This window comes from Sarcophilus harrisii, chromosome 5, assembly GCF_902635505.1.
Source record: "Sarcophilus harrisii chromosome 5, mSarHar1.11, whole genome shotgun sequence".
Classification (NCBI taxonomy): domain Eukaryota; kingdom Metazoa; phylum Chordata; class Mammalia; order Dasyuromorphia; family Dasyuridae; genus Sarcophilus; species Sarcophilus harrisii.
This window is the reverse complement of record NC_045430.1, coordinates 49,881,250-49,896,401: the sequence shown is the minus strand read 5'-3', so window position 1 is coordinate 49,896,401 and position 15,152 is coordinate 49,881,250. Positions and strand designations below refer to the sequence as shown.

At 31.3% G+C, this 15,152-nt stretch overlaps 1 protein-coding gene across 7 annotated transcripts in view; it reads right to left on the bottom strand.

Moving 5' to 3' along the window:
* The window catches only part of PPP1R12A (protein phosphatase 1 regulatory subunit 12A), a 158,277-nt gene that overhangs the window by 54,439 nt on the left and 88,686 nt on the right, over nucleotides 1-15,152 (bottom strand). For all 7 annotated transcript variants that reach the window (XR_004229620.1, XM_031938713.1, XM_031938712.1 and 4 more), the window contains exons 5-9: nucleotides 13,211-13,355; nucleotides 8,299-8,373; nucleotides 7,640-7,728; nucleotides 7,349-7,506; nucleotides 2,549-2,673 (exon numbers count right to left, since the gene is read on the bottom strand). Coding sequence is in view for 6 of the 7 variants with exons in the window: in XM_031938713.1 (XP_031794573.1) it covers nucleotides 2,549-2,673; nucleotides 7,349-7,506; nucleotides 7,640-7,728; nucleotides 8,299-8,373; nucleotides 13,211-13,355 (592 nt within the window). In the remaining variant the exon portion in view is untranslated. The remainder of the gene's footprint in view (nucleotides 1-2,548; nucleotides 2,674-7,348; nucleotides 7,507-7,639; nucleotides 7,729-8,298; nucleotides 8,374-13,210; nucleotides 13,356-15,152) is intronic.

Below are 15,152 nucleotides of genomic sequence, written 5' to 3'. Positions count from 1 at the left end.
GTACAAAGCTCTTCAAAGACTGATTATGTTAGGATACTTGGATACTTTAAGAATATGATTGAAAAAGGAATAATTGATTCAACTAAGGATGTAAGATCTGTTTTGTTGTATGCTACTGATGTGGCTCCCCTGTTCATTATAGCAGGTATTACTGCCACCAAAAATCTTTTGAGGAAGAAGGCATATGTGACATGTTTTAATTTCCTAAGACGGTGCTGAAAGAACATGAACTGTGAAGTAAACAAGACTTAAGCCTGTGGTCCTTGCTTAAATTCAGTAGCCAGATAGAGACAGTGACTCAATTGAAAGTTGACATTCAAGAAAATCATTTAACGATCAATTATTGGTGACAACTGACAAAATGTCTAATGGTTTGCTATTTCCATCACTAATGCCAAAAGATTATTTAGTTATTATTATACTAAATCAGAATTTTAATGTTTGCCATCATTACAAAGTTCCAAAGTGGTGTTTCAAAGATTATGTACAAATTAGAAGTCTATCCAATTATGAAATAATCTTTGTGCAATAAAATTATTAGAAGTAACAAACAGAAAAATGAGGTGAAGGCAAAAAAGGAAAACAGACACACTATATATATATATATATATATAAATAAAAACATTTTCATACCTAAATTTAACTGATGTGAATGAAATTATGCTGAAATGATTCAAGAATACAGGCTGCAAAACTTTTTAAATCTTTTTTTACCATCATATTTGAACTTAAAACTCATAGTATGTTTGGCTTAAGAAAGTAGAATGTTGGAAAAAAAACAAGATAAAAAAATTAGCTGAACTGGAAAAATGAAACATAAGAAGTCTGTGCTGGAAATCATAATCTTGAGAATACAAAGGAACCAATCCTCAGAAAGGAAAAGAAATCAATAGCGTGGACAATCTCTTAAACTTAAAAAAGTTAAGGGAAGAACTTCAATCACTCTGACCCAAATAGCTACTTTACCACCTAAATAAAATTTTTAATAGAACTGATATTATTTCAACAATGTTACTGATGAGGAAAATAGAAAGTACTAAGCAAGAAGGCTCTCACAAGTGTTATTCAATAGTGGATCATATTTTACACTACACAATTTAAGAAATGGATAGAATATAAAATACTTGTTTTTTGGTTAAAAAAGATTTTGATAAAACATTATCATCTTAAAAGCTCTTCTTCAAAAATTTATCTCCCATTGAATCAAAATTATACAAGATTCCTTTAAATATAACTCAATTTAATGATTTTCTGTTCTATTTGATCACTGATTTGAAACGAGGTATAAAACAAAGACAGCATATACTGAAAAAAAGTTTTTTTCAGGATACAGTTCAAGTTGAAGATTGCCTATAATTGATGAGGTTCTTCTCCAGATGCTCTTCTAGAATCTAGGTGATGTAATAAAGGCCAATTGTGTCAACTCTAAGAACACTGAGGGGCCTCCTAAAATGAGACCCATAATCACTCAAAAGAATGAAAAATCATGTAGAAAGGTGAAGAAGGCCTATTATCCAAATGCATTTCAGTGGAAAATTCTTAAAAGCTTATATACATATCATACAGGACAACAAACAGATAAGGGGGGGTCACAGAATGGAGTATCTCACATGAAGACAGAGTAAAGGCCAGTATTACTGGATTGTTGAGGGTATGGAGCAGAAAAAGATTTAAGAAGACAGGAGACAATGTGTTTGACATTTGAACAGTCTATAGATGACTTAATATCTGATCTTGGAAGTAACTGGAAGTCACTAGAATTCACTGAATGAGAGGTTAACAGGGTCATTTTTGTACTTTAGGAACATCAATTTGACAGCAAGTTGGAGGATAGACTGAAAAGGGAAAAGATTTATGGCAGTGAGAACAGCCATCCAGTTATTATAATGTTCTAAAATCAGGGTGATTAGGGCTACAGCAGGGAGTGTAAGTGTCAAATGAAAGTAGCACATATATAAGAAATGTTATACATATAGAATGAATAGGTCTTGGCAACAGGTTGGACATAGGGCATGAGTGTGAGGAGTTGAGGATAAGCTTGAGCTTGATGACTGCGAAGAGAGTAGTAATCTTAACAAGAAGTTCAGAAAGAGGGGAAGATAAGAAAGGAAAGACTCTATGACCATGAACAAGTTCTTTATGCGCAGCTTCCTCATTTTTAGAGGGGCATAATGACAGCTATATAGTACTTATCTCACATGGTTAAGAGAAAGATATAAAATGAACTAAAGTAAATAAAAACATTTTATAAATACCAAAGTTTGGATGAATGTCAGCTATCACGCAAATATGGATAGGGTTAGTAAAGTTTCCAAATCTTACATGTAAACATGCGATTTGTTTTATTACCAATATTAATTTTTCTTGGTCCTGTTACAAATAACTGAAATAATGAAATTGCACAGTATCGTTTCCAAAACAAATATTTTATGAATAAAATATTTTTAACTTAAAATAAGCCAGAAAATGATCAATGTGCAATTGTGAATAATTCATTTCATTCCTCTGAGCAAAATGCAAGTTTCAATGAACTGATTTTCTTACTTACCTTTTTAATTGGTGACGTAGGTGTCACCTGGCCAGAAGACAAAGTAGGTGTTGTGACAGCTATAGGAGCTGCTGGCACATTGGAGGTATTGGTGTTAGCAACAGATGCCATGGGTTTTGTTTTATCTTAAAGACACAAAAGCAAAAATTTGGATATTAAGAGACAAGATGAAAAATATTTCTGTTCAATTTATATGACATGAAAGGTAGGATTTTAAAGTCTTCTTTTGAAATTTATTTTTCTAAAAACAAAAACACTAAAAATGATGGGAACTTTAAATATTTCAATAGAATGAAATAATTCATGAGAATAAATTGGAAGATTCAAGAAAAAAATTTTTACAAAAAAGAATATAGGTTGATTTTTCTCCATTTATAAATAAAATTTGATAAAAATCTTACGTGTTCTGTAGAAAAAATAAATATGATGACCACATAGCTTTCACATTGACTTTCTATTTACAGCATAAAATTTTAAAAATCATTAAAACCACCTTGAAGACTTTGTTGAACCTACTAGGACTCTATGAAATGAGTCCATAAAAACTAATTATATCTCTCTCTGCAAATGATGAGGAAGAAAACCTGATCAGACAATCTTTATTGCAACTGAAATCAAAATATGTAATAGGGGTCCAAAAAAAAAAAAGTCTGGCATGTCCAGGTATGCAAAGAAAACAAAGTAGAATCCTTATTGATATGGGAAAGAGTTGTATATTCCAGATAAACACGTGTTACCATATCCTACTATTCTCCACTAGTTTTCAAAGGAATCTTTCATTTTAGTGGTAATGTATGTTATCTTCAAAAAGCATAGCAATATGACACAGTACTTTGTTTTTTGTATTCTTTCTGGTAATGGAATCAGATTTTTAATGATTCATTGCCTCTTTTACTAAATTCCCATAGTAAGTAAAAATAAATGTTTTCTAAAGTGGATAAGAAGGGGTAAAAGGACATGTGAAATTACTACCAAATTTGGAAATCAATTAAAATTTCATTACTACCTACCATGAACTGCAAAATCTAATTCATTCTCTCTTAAAAGTTTACATGACGCTAATATGGACTTTAAAGAATCTAATTTATTAATATTGATACAATTAGGGACACAATTACAATTTTTATTTATAAAGAATATCAACCTGCTACCAATAAAAAATATGAATTCGGAATTTTAAAAAGACTTTCATAAACCATTTAGAAGAAAAGCTTTGTCTTGAACTTTCTTTTTTGGTTAATAAGATTGTCCCCCCCCCCCCCCCCCAACTAGCAGGTAAACTATTCAAGATAACATAGTTTAAAAAAAAAAATTCTTAACTACTATAAAAGCTTAAAAAAGACAAAAAATTCATAAATTAAACAGCTTTTACAAAAAAAAAAAAGTCCAATTTTTAATCTTGCCAAATGAAAAGACAAGTTAGATTAAAAAAAAAAAAGAAGAAGAAATCACACGGATATTGATTTCTTGTCAAGATATTTAGTATATATATTTAAAAACAGCAATAAAATCATTCCTATGATTCTATACTTAGAACCTGAGGAACTTTACAAAATAAGGCATAAAATGGGAACATGCTTCAAATCATGGAATGTGTCTGGTGCAAATGGAAAGATTCCTTAATGCTGATGATGTTCTTCAAAGCTTCCTTTGTACATGGCATTTTGTGGTCTGCATCAAGTCCCAGAAAATTAACAGGGTCTCTGGTCTCTCCAAGTGAGTTTCAAGTGTTAAAATGGCTAAGGGATAAAATTTGCTCCAAGACTAAGGCAAAGGCAAAAAAATAGGAGGGAGCCAAAAGCTGCTCCTTCCTTGTTTCATGTTAAAAATGTATTATTTTAAAATATACAATGTTTGGGGGGGGGGGGGGGGAAAAAAAAAAGAGGAAAAAACAGTCAAGAGGTCCTATACCATAGAAACGGTTATACAGGGTATAACTGACATCTGCAAGAAAAGTAACATTGCTGGAACTGAAAATAGCCAGAAAATGAACCAATAATAAATGGTTGAATTAAAAAAAATTATTAAGCACTTAATATATAAAAACATTGAACTAACTATGGGTTATGCATATGAACAGAAAAGTACTTGCTGTCAAGAATATCACACATTTTAGCTGCAAGGCAGATGGAAAGATCCCACATTCTTTAGGTCCATGCCAAAGCAGATGGCAATCTACTTTACCTAATGTCATTTTCATTTATATAATTCTATTTCCAGTATTGAACAATTTGGCTACTGCCAAGAGCTTTGAAGGCAAATACTTTCTTTTGGGGATTCTTGAGTATCTAAAGTTGCTGAGAATGTAAGAGTTTGAAGTAGCTACTAAGGATGTGCCACATCATATGTCCACTTAGATTGCTTTCCAAACATTGGTCGCAGGACCAGGCTAGTCAAGAGTGAACCAAAACAATGATATATAAAAGCAAAAGAAAAGTTATCAATACAACTGAGTTTGGATTCAGACTCGACATATGCATTGACTTGTAAAATGAGGGAATGGCTGGCCCCTTCACCGTGACCATTTTATGGATGGGATGGAATCAGAATATGAGTTAATAAATAGTGATGTTTTCAGAGATGCAAGAATTTAAACTGTATCTATATATGTAGAGCAAACTCATTCTTTAAACTGAAGACACGTAAGGTTGATAAAGTAAAAGTTTGTTCCAAGATACTGTTAACCTGAATATGGGGTTCAGGTACATTAAGTGAATTTACATTACGTATGTTTATATGACCTCCATGAGATGGAAAATGAGAGGGGCACAGAAATTAAAAGGAGAGGAGGGAAAAGAAGGCTTAATTTACAATGATTTTAATACTTAGTCTCTTTCATGCTCTAAATGCTGTTTAACATGCAGAATGTCACAATTAACAAAACATCAAAAGAGCAGGTATGCTAAAAGACAAAGGCAGATTAAGTAGACTGTAGTATATTACCCAAGCAAGAATTTGCATAAAACATATCTCAAGGTTCTCTACAAAGTCATTTCTCAAAGAAAGCAAAACCAGGCAAACAAACAAACAAATAAATAAATAAATGCCGCTTTCCAAGTGATAAATAGATGAAGTACAACAGTAGGACTTCAGAACTATATATAATTTCAAAAACTTGGCAAGATAGTTTAGAACTTGACTGATTAAGGCCTAATAGTAAAGTTTAACAAAAAAGAAAATCTGACAAATTTCTAATGCTCTACTTCAAAACATAAAATGAAAACTATGCCACATGATAATTTCTTTCCCCAAAAAACAAAAGCAGAAGCAACTAATTTAATTTATATCTCAATAATTTTAACAAAATGTGCATTGTACACATCCAAAATTTAGTTAGAACACTCTGTATATAATAAGTGCTCAAATAAAAGCTTAGAAAATGAAAACTTATTTATTCAACTGCATAAAGCAATATTTTAAAAATTAGCTAATACTGGTGCATAATTAAGATTTGGTCAAAAAACATTAAACGCTTACTATTTGTCAGGTACTATAAATAGTCCAATTTGTACCTTATGAGCAAATATGTGAAAACAGTTTTTCTGACTTAACAAAAAAAAATTAGGTCCACAAATATTTGTAACAGTATTGTTTGTAATTGCAAAGAACTGAAAACAATTCAAATGAACAATAGTTGATAAATGACAGAATAAATCCTGCTATGGAGCAATATGAGACATATCTCTTTGGGTTTAATGTCTTCATTTTTGTTAGAATGAGGGTCACCTTAAAGGTCCTATGAATATCAATGTAATGGAATATTAAAATGCTAATTAAAATAATATGAAGATTATGAGAAAATATGGATCTTTACGAAGCAATGCTAAGTCAAGAACACTGGACAAGAAAAACAATATACACACTGACTGCAGATATATAAAAATAAAAATTCATATATACAGAGATAACCAATAAACTGAAGGAAATAAAAGGAAAAGCCACTATTATGCTTGATAAGCATTTAAAACATATTTGAATTGGTTCAATGTTATTTTATATTGGGATGTTTTATGTGCAGATTACATATTGATTGTTTCAAAAGTTTTAGTGGACATTTAAGTTTTTGTTGTGATATGGGAGCCACCTGCCAGTGGCTGCTGGAGGTCTAACTCAGACCTAGAATGGATCTCTTCATGTGAGAGGAGGATGATGACACTAAGAGACTGAGAGGCAGTTGCTGTTCTCTGACCTCTCCACTGAGAGGCCATCGCATTGTCTGACCTCTTTCCTCTAATTTATTTAAATTCTCAATCCATAAGGAACATCTACATCAAAGGCTGCTTTGCAATTCCTTCAAGTGTTATGATTCACAGCTGTGGAGGCAATCAGAGAATTGACCTGCCCCTTCATCTAGGCATAGTCCTTAACAAGTTTTAATAAGCTTACAACTGCACAAATTTAAAATAAGAGAGATGAAAATTCTTCAAAAGGTTAAATGACTGTAACCAATGATATTTTAATACAGCCATCCTCTTTTAGGATTATAAATTGGCTTTGTGAAAGGATGAAAATGTTACTGGAGGCAATTAGGAAAAATGTTAGGGCATCAAAATCTATTCTTTAGAATGGCACTACAACGTAGTTTAGTTAAAATATATTAACAATATTGTCAATCATTGCTAATTAAGGCAACATTACACAGGCTTTGTAGTCAGAGTGTAACACACAACACTTTATTCAGAAAATGACTGCTGAATTAAGACTAAGAACAACTGTTAATCTTTCTATACTAATAGGATCTCATTCTAGAATACATCATAAGTCTACAAGTCTCCTGATTCAGAATTTTTTTTTTTTTACCTGTTTCAGCTTCTGATTCTGAGTCATCTTCCTCATCTTCTTCACTAGAGCAACTAGATTCATCTTTCTTGCCTTCTTCTTCCTCATCTGCCTTTTCATGCTCCAGAGATTCAATACTGGTTGCATTTTTCTCTGGCTCAATAATTAATGTCTCTTTGCTGTAGATGAAAAACATATGCCTAATCACAAAATACTCAAATTTTGCAAAGGCTACCTACATTCCTGAAAATCAAATGAATTTATAAATCCTCCCCCCAACAATAATGAAACTCATTTAAATATTTTACTTACTTTTTAAATGATTTTTGTGATTGGTTGTTATCCATATTGGCTGTGGATTCAATTAATGGAGACTTCTTTTCTCGCTTTTCACTATGGAGCTTTCATAAAATCATTATTGGGAAAACTTGTTAAAATAATATGGAGCAATAACATGTATAGTTGCATGCATTATGTATATGACCTATCAATCTCAGTCATTTTCTTAAAAAGTATTTATTTTACCTTAAACATAAGCGCTAAGGGAAAGGGCATAGTGACAACATAGACAGCTATCAAATTCATTTTCAAGGACATAGAGTTCAACTGAACTACCTAGTTATTCTGTACTTTTAATTCCATTTAAAGCTCTGGTTCCCTACTTAGATAAGCATGAAAAAGTTAGCAATGGGTATTCTGGTTAAAGAGTAATAAGACAGTATAAGCTTTTTTGAATTCTTTTTTAAAGTCAAGAGATTGTAAGAACATGCTTTTAACCCATATTAAGCAATAATCAAAACGCTAAATTTGCCCAGGAAAAACAAAAATCCCTCAACAACCTTTTCCTGACAGAGGCCAAAATTAATTTGACTAAAAGAGACACACAAACACTAATGGAAAGAAAAACTGTTAACATTTAAAGTTAAAAACCAAGCAATTATCTATGTGTTTTATATAACTGTTAAACATACCAGATTTTGTTTCTTTTGCAGTTCCTCTAAATATCCTAGAATGTCTTCATCTGCTACATCAAAGGCAGTCTGACCCTACATGGGGAAAATTTTTTTAAGTTTTTTTTTTTTTTTTTTTAAAGTTAACATAACATTTTATAACATTTTCTCTGTTCTTATACCTCCTCCTTATTCCCACTTAACACCTGCTATATCTATTTTGGCAACTAGATAAGATTTTTTTTTTTTTCTTTTTGTTTCTGCATTGGATAAGGAGCATATTTATTTTATAGCAAAGTGTCAAAGCCACAATAGACTTAAAAATGAAAATTCTAAAAAATGAAATTTATAGCAGTTACAGGACAGTTAACAGGCCTGCCTTATTCTTCATTTTATAAATAAGCTCTAGCCTCAGGAACTATAAATCATCAAGTTTTTGGCTTTTCAAAAAACATATTCAGAACATTTGTCATTTTATATCTGCTCACTGACCAAAACTTTGATTTACTGTCCTGTATTGTCCCTATTTGCTGCCTCCCTAATGCAAGTTTTTAGACTGACAAAAATTCATTCTTTAAGAAAATCGATATGCGATATGAGAAGAATCTGTTATATACTGACAAAGACCTGATTAAGTCTTAGAACCAATTCTTTTTCACATGGAAAATAACACATGAAAAAGCAGCTCAAACTTTGAATATATAAAAAATGAAACTGTAATCAGAACATGACTAAATAGTCTCAAAATTAATGTGAATTTGGAAATAGATATATAAACAATAATTAATATTTTTAAAGACAAAGCTCTTGGTCTTTAATTTTACCTAAAGAACAGAATATCTTCTAGAAGAAAGGTCATACATTTCCTATTGTAGTCAAAATAAGAGTATGCATAAATACATCTCAACTTGTAAGTTAAAATTTCTGCTTATAGTTCATAAAAGTAACATTTATTCCAAAACATGCAAAATATCTATCTAAAAAAGATAGAAAAAAATGAATTTGGGTTAAAGGGAACTTACCTATACATAGCAAAAAGCATCTTTTGCAAATTTCACCTATAAAAATTGCTCTTGAATTTTGTTGTGCCAGATGAGCATACTGGTTTAACCAGCATTTCTCCTTCCTCTCTTGGCCCAGAGTAAGAAAAGTGTTGGCTGAAGTAAGGAATTTGTTTCTTTTTCAGTTTCTAGTACTGAAAGTCAAAGGTAGTTCCCACATAAATGGAATATTCTTGAACAAACTGAAAATTTCAATTTGGGCCTATAGTTATTCTAGATAATCTAAATATTATGCTTTACTTTGACTTACAAGTTATTGTACATTTTCCCCACAGATCAGTGCTACAAAAAAAAATGCTTTTTAAGGCAGCTTTGTTTCAAAAATTCTATTCAGAGATATTGATTTTTCAAATTTGGCTTTGTAATGAGCCTTGGTAAAATAAAGGGATTATTTGTGCAAAATAGTTAACAGAATTAGAATCAGAATATTCCAGAGTTGTCAGGGCTTTAGAGATCACTTAATTTTTCCAGAGAGTGAATATGAGGTTCAGAGACTTTTCAAGGTCAAATGTAACTGAACCTGAACTAGATAGAATCCACAGTTGTTGATCTCCAGGATGCAATGGAATTTTTACATCACTAATAATAAGAGTTTGAAGCACCTATCAACACTTCTATTTAAAAATAAATTAAGCAAATCTTGATAATTTTAGCAACAATTAAATAGAAAGCTGTTGTTTATTTACTAGGGGTTTTCCTTTTTAAGGATACAAAACATGGTCACCTTACTAACCTTTCTTTTCACTTTCTCCCTCGACAAATGAGTCTACTTTGTAAACAGCAGCTGATAGAGAATAAAAACTAGAGTAAAATGTAGGCTGTGAACATGGAAAAATTAAACCTATCAATTTAACCTATTAGCCCAGACATACACTCTAAATAATTATTAGTAGTTACCAAATCACACACATCACATGATTCTTAACCACCTTAAGGCTACTCTACTCTAGCAATTAAATTAAAGGAATCACATTGTGGAATAATTCACTAATACTCAAGACTATGGGGAAGATAAATCAAGAGGATACAGAATTAGCTTTGAGAGAGAAGATGAAAATTAATTAATTACTATATAGAGGTGCCATCTTAAAAGTGAGACTGCTTAAAAGAAATTCTAATTACTTAACATTATGTAATAGGTATTAAAATCTATATAGTTTAACTGCATTTTAATTCTTTTATTCTTAATAGCCTCACATTTATACATAGCCTTGCACCTTTTCAAAGTGTTTTCAAATACATGATGATATTCATCTTGTCACAACAAAACTAAGCAAGACATGGTTTATACACTTCCAGCTCAGTCGAGGATTTGCTCAAGGTTATAGTTATCAAAAGGCTAGTAGAAGTAGAACTCAGACCTCTAAATCTAACACCTCTTAAGAAAGGAGGAATGAAAAAAAAAAAAGAAAGGAGGAATGATTTTCTTTTAATTTAAAAGAAATTAAGTTCCTCATTAATACTATTAACAAAGTAATGCTGCCAACTAATTTAAACTTTTGTAACATTATAAAAATGTCCATTCATTTTAATGTAATTTCATTATGGATTGAAAACAAAGAATTGTAGCAAAATGGGACAGTAAACATTGTGGGTATACCATAGCAAAATAATTCTCCTATTTATTAAAATTTCAAAATAATCAACTGTGATGCCAGCTTTAAATTTACATTAAAATTCATAATAGGCAAAAGTATATCCACTTACAAAAAGGAGTGATTTATAAATCTTATAATGTTTGGTGTTTTTTAATGGTTTCTAAAACTCATGATCCTCAAAGTAACTTACTTTTGTTGTTGCACTAAGATTTATATAAACTTTTCAGAGTTCATGCATTTTAAAAAGAATTATGGCAAAAATATGATATAATTAAAAAAATATAGATTGCAAATTCATATGAAGCATCCAAAGATGAACTTATCATCACACACACACACACACACAAATTGTGTTTTGATGATTACAAAGTATCATGGAAACAAGTCTTACTGTTATAATACAAAATTTTCTTTATAGACCACAAAAAAGCCCAATGAAATTTTAAAAACTGAAGTGATTAAAGTAAATAAAAACAGAATTTGGGGAGTAAATCATAATGATAACTTATAAACAAAAAGAATTTGAATAATACAAATTAATGTGAATGGTTCTAAACTTCTCAATGCCTCAGTTTTCTCATCGATAAAATGGAGAAAATAATTAAGATCATCTACCTCAAATGGTTGTGAGGAACTCCTTTGTAAACCTTAAAACACAATATTAAAATGTGTTATTATTATTCCCAGTTATACAAAATGATTGGTATTATTGGGGATGAGGGTGAAGTTAAGGATCATAAGCTCCTTGAATGCAAGTGCTATGTGCTTCTAATCCCTTAATCCTTATTGCTAAGCATCATATTGTAGACATGATATGTGCTTAATAAGCAGTTAAGAGAACTATCTTTATAGAATAGCATGATGTGCCTATGACTTTTCTAAAAGACCCTGACAACTCCCTATAATTCTCCATGTCTTATATTACCCAAAGAATCAATGGGTGGATGAACAGCTCTTGAAGTGGCACTGTCTGGGACAGGGAGAAACAAGAGGTAAGTTAAATCATCTCTGCTGAGTCATTCCTACTCTATCACTGCAGCAGAATAGGCAATTCCTATTTTGAAAGTTGTAGAATCAGAGATGGTTCAGTTCAATTCAATAAAAAGTGAATATTGGTGCTGTTGGTAATTGATAGTATAAAAAAGGGAGCTGGTAGATAGTTCAAATGCCATATTTTTTTCAGTAATGTGAGCCCCCAAAATGAAGAGAAGTCAACAAGAGTCTACAACCTAAGGAGTGAGCTAAATAAAGTGTGTGTGTGAGAAGGGGGGGGCGGAAGGAGGGGTAGCAAATAAAAAATATAAAGGCATCTAAAAAATTTCCATAAGCCACTGAAAAACAGTATTATTATTTGAGGGATATCAACTTACTAGACAAAATCTCAACATCAAGAGACACACATCTACACATACATGTACACACAAAAGATCTCATCCATAGCAGCCAGAAGGCACAAGGGAAAAAAAGCTGTTCATTCTCCAACTACAACCAATCTAACCACAAATGTGATTTAAGGTCATATAAGGCAGACTATAATATAACAGCAATATTTATTCTAATAATTCTGTAGCATCTGCATATACATTTTTACATCTGAGCTTCAAAAACCATTGAAAATTAGACATACATTTCTGTTTTTTAAAACGTAGCAAATGAGGCTTAGAAATGCTAAGTAATTTGTCTAAGGTTCTCTAACTAGTAAGTGGTTACTAGTAGTAGAGTAGGACTATAATGGGTGTTTTACTTAGGTGGGCTGTGATAATATTTTATCTTACTACTTAGTAACTAGATATAGTAATAATGCCCATCAGGAAGCATCATTGCTAAAATGCTAGCATTTAAAATGTTAGCAACAAAATATAATTTTTGTCTTCTATGTAATCCATATTAAACCAGGAATAATTTGGGAGTTAATGTTGCTAGCAAGTGAAGAAGAATGAATCACTTACTAATTGCTATATTCATAAAACATCTTTAAACCTCTCCTCTAACTTCATTCTTCATACATAAGAATATTGTATTAATGAACTTACCAGAAACTATCATGAATACTAATCTCAAAATAATGTTTCTTTTTCTTCAGAAAAAGATCATAAAAAGTACTTCAAATAAATACAAAATTAGGAAATTTACTTTCACTACCCAAAAAGGGCTAAATACTTATGATCATTAATTCTAAAAATGAACTGAACTACCAGTGTATTTCTGTGTATCATTTGAGAGGTTACAATTATATGTCTTACACTAAAACATGTACACGTTTGAATAGCTTACCACTTTGTTGATCATATCCATATCACAAAGATTGTCCACTAAAATTCGACAGGCTTCTTCTTTACCCCAGTGAGCTGCAGCATGAAGAGGTGTCCAACCATCATAATCTTTAATATTTACATCATAGCCTGCTTGTAGTAAAAGCCTAAAGAAATTATATAACAAATTAGCTAGGCAGTAAGTTAACCTTAGGAATTTGTAAAACTATTCATCAATTTAATTTCATGCATATTAAGTAAAATTCGGGCAATAGGATATGGTCAACTATTTTGTTTTTCATGTTTCAACATTTTTTCCTGTGATGTCTAAACTGGATGGGATAGGTAGAAATTAGTTAAAGCACAACCCTGGAAGAAGAAATTCTAAATTAACATGATGAAATACTGTCCTGTGGTGGGTATAAATTCATTTTCATTGTCTCCTAGTTCTGTCATGTAAGTTTGGTATGAAAAATTTTATTATTCCCATGATTTTAATATGAGAATTTTCTTAGGATCAATCTAGTTTACCTCGTCTGAGCCAACCACTGAATCAATCTTATTTACTACAAGGCAAACTTTGTAATTATTTACTATTGATTATACACAATTAAATACTGTTTTCTATATACTAAACAATTATTTATTATAGAGCAACTAGATGGTAGAATAGATAGAGTGTTGGTCCTAAAGTCAAGAGTATGCATTGTCCCAAGTTCAAATCTTGTTTTCAGATACATAGTAGCCACATGATTCCGGACATGTCTTTAATCCTATTTGCCTCAGTTTCAGTTCTTGCCTAGTTTTCCTCATAAGAAGCCTCTTATTTGCTCCTTTGGCTACTTCACTTGATGGTCTTCACCATCCCCTCCCCTAACTCTTACGATATTCCTGCCTCAGTTTCTTGAAAAAGTCAAACTATTCTAATATCTCTGCCAAGTAAACTTCAAATGGAGTCACAGAGTCAGACATGACTGAAAAATGACAAATTTTATTTTACATGCTAAACACATATTGGAATATATACTTTGGGAAAAAAAGGCTTGATATGGTCTTACAGGACAATAGAAAAGAATTACATTATACTATATAGTTACTTGTAAAATTATATCTTCTTTTGCACAGGAAATTTTTAAGGGGAAAATGACAATTTCTTCATATAGTTTTTAAAAATGTGAAAGAATCTTGATTTTACTTTACAGAGTAGTAGTAGAAAGCAAGAGATTCTAACCAACAATACTAGAATATCAGTAATAATTTTAATGAAATGCAGAGTTGCAAAAATTGTTAGCATGCCCTTTTAATTGTACATAGGTATTACTCTTACCTTTACTTAGAATGTTAAGTCTCTAAAAGGCAGAGAACAGGCCTATAACTTGCAGGCACAGCGCAGCCCAACACACAAACACTAAATTTAATAAAAATAATAATAAAGAAAACTGATAAACCTTTACCTCACTTTCCATGCTGTGAGCTTGAGAAGTCCTTCTTTTTACCTACAGAAGGTGGCAGTGATATCTAATGTATAACCCTTCATTCACATTTCAAAAACTTAAACTTATGGCCTAATAAAGCCCTTCAAATAGTATAGGCTTAACAAAAGACTATTGGATTACTGAATAACCCCTTCCTATCTCTTACTACATATAACCAACAAACATCAAGTGATGAAAACAATCCCAGTAAATCACATTTCTTTGTTGGGAACTCTATAAGTGGAAGGAGAAATCACTTAAGAGGTAGAAGCATATACCAGAAGGAAGGTTAAAGTACAAAAACTCACTAAATATTAACTAAAACAAGATCATCCTCACCAGGAAACTTAAAATATGTGTCTGGGGGAAGGGCAAGACAAGAATAAAGGCAAGGTTGTATAGAGAAGAAAGGGCTTTGGAAAGAAGTATACAAAGAAGAGAGTACTTCAATAGTCTAGAAAAGAAATGAGGTTAAAAAAAAATAAAGCC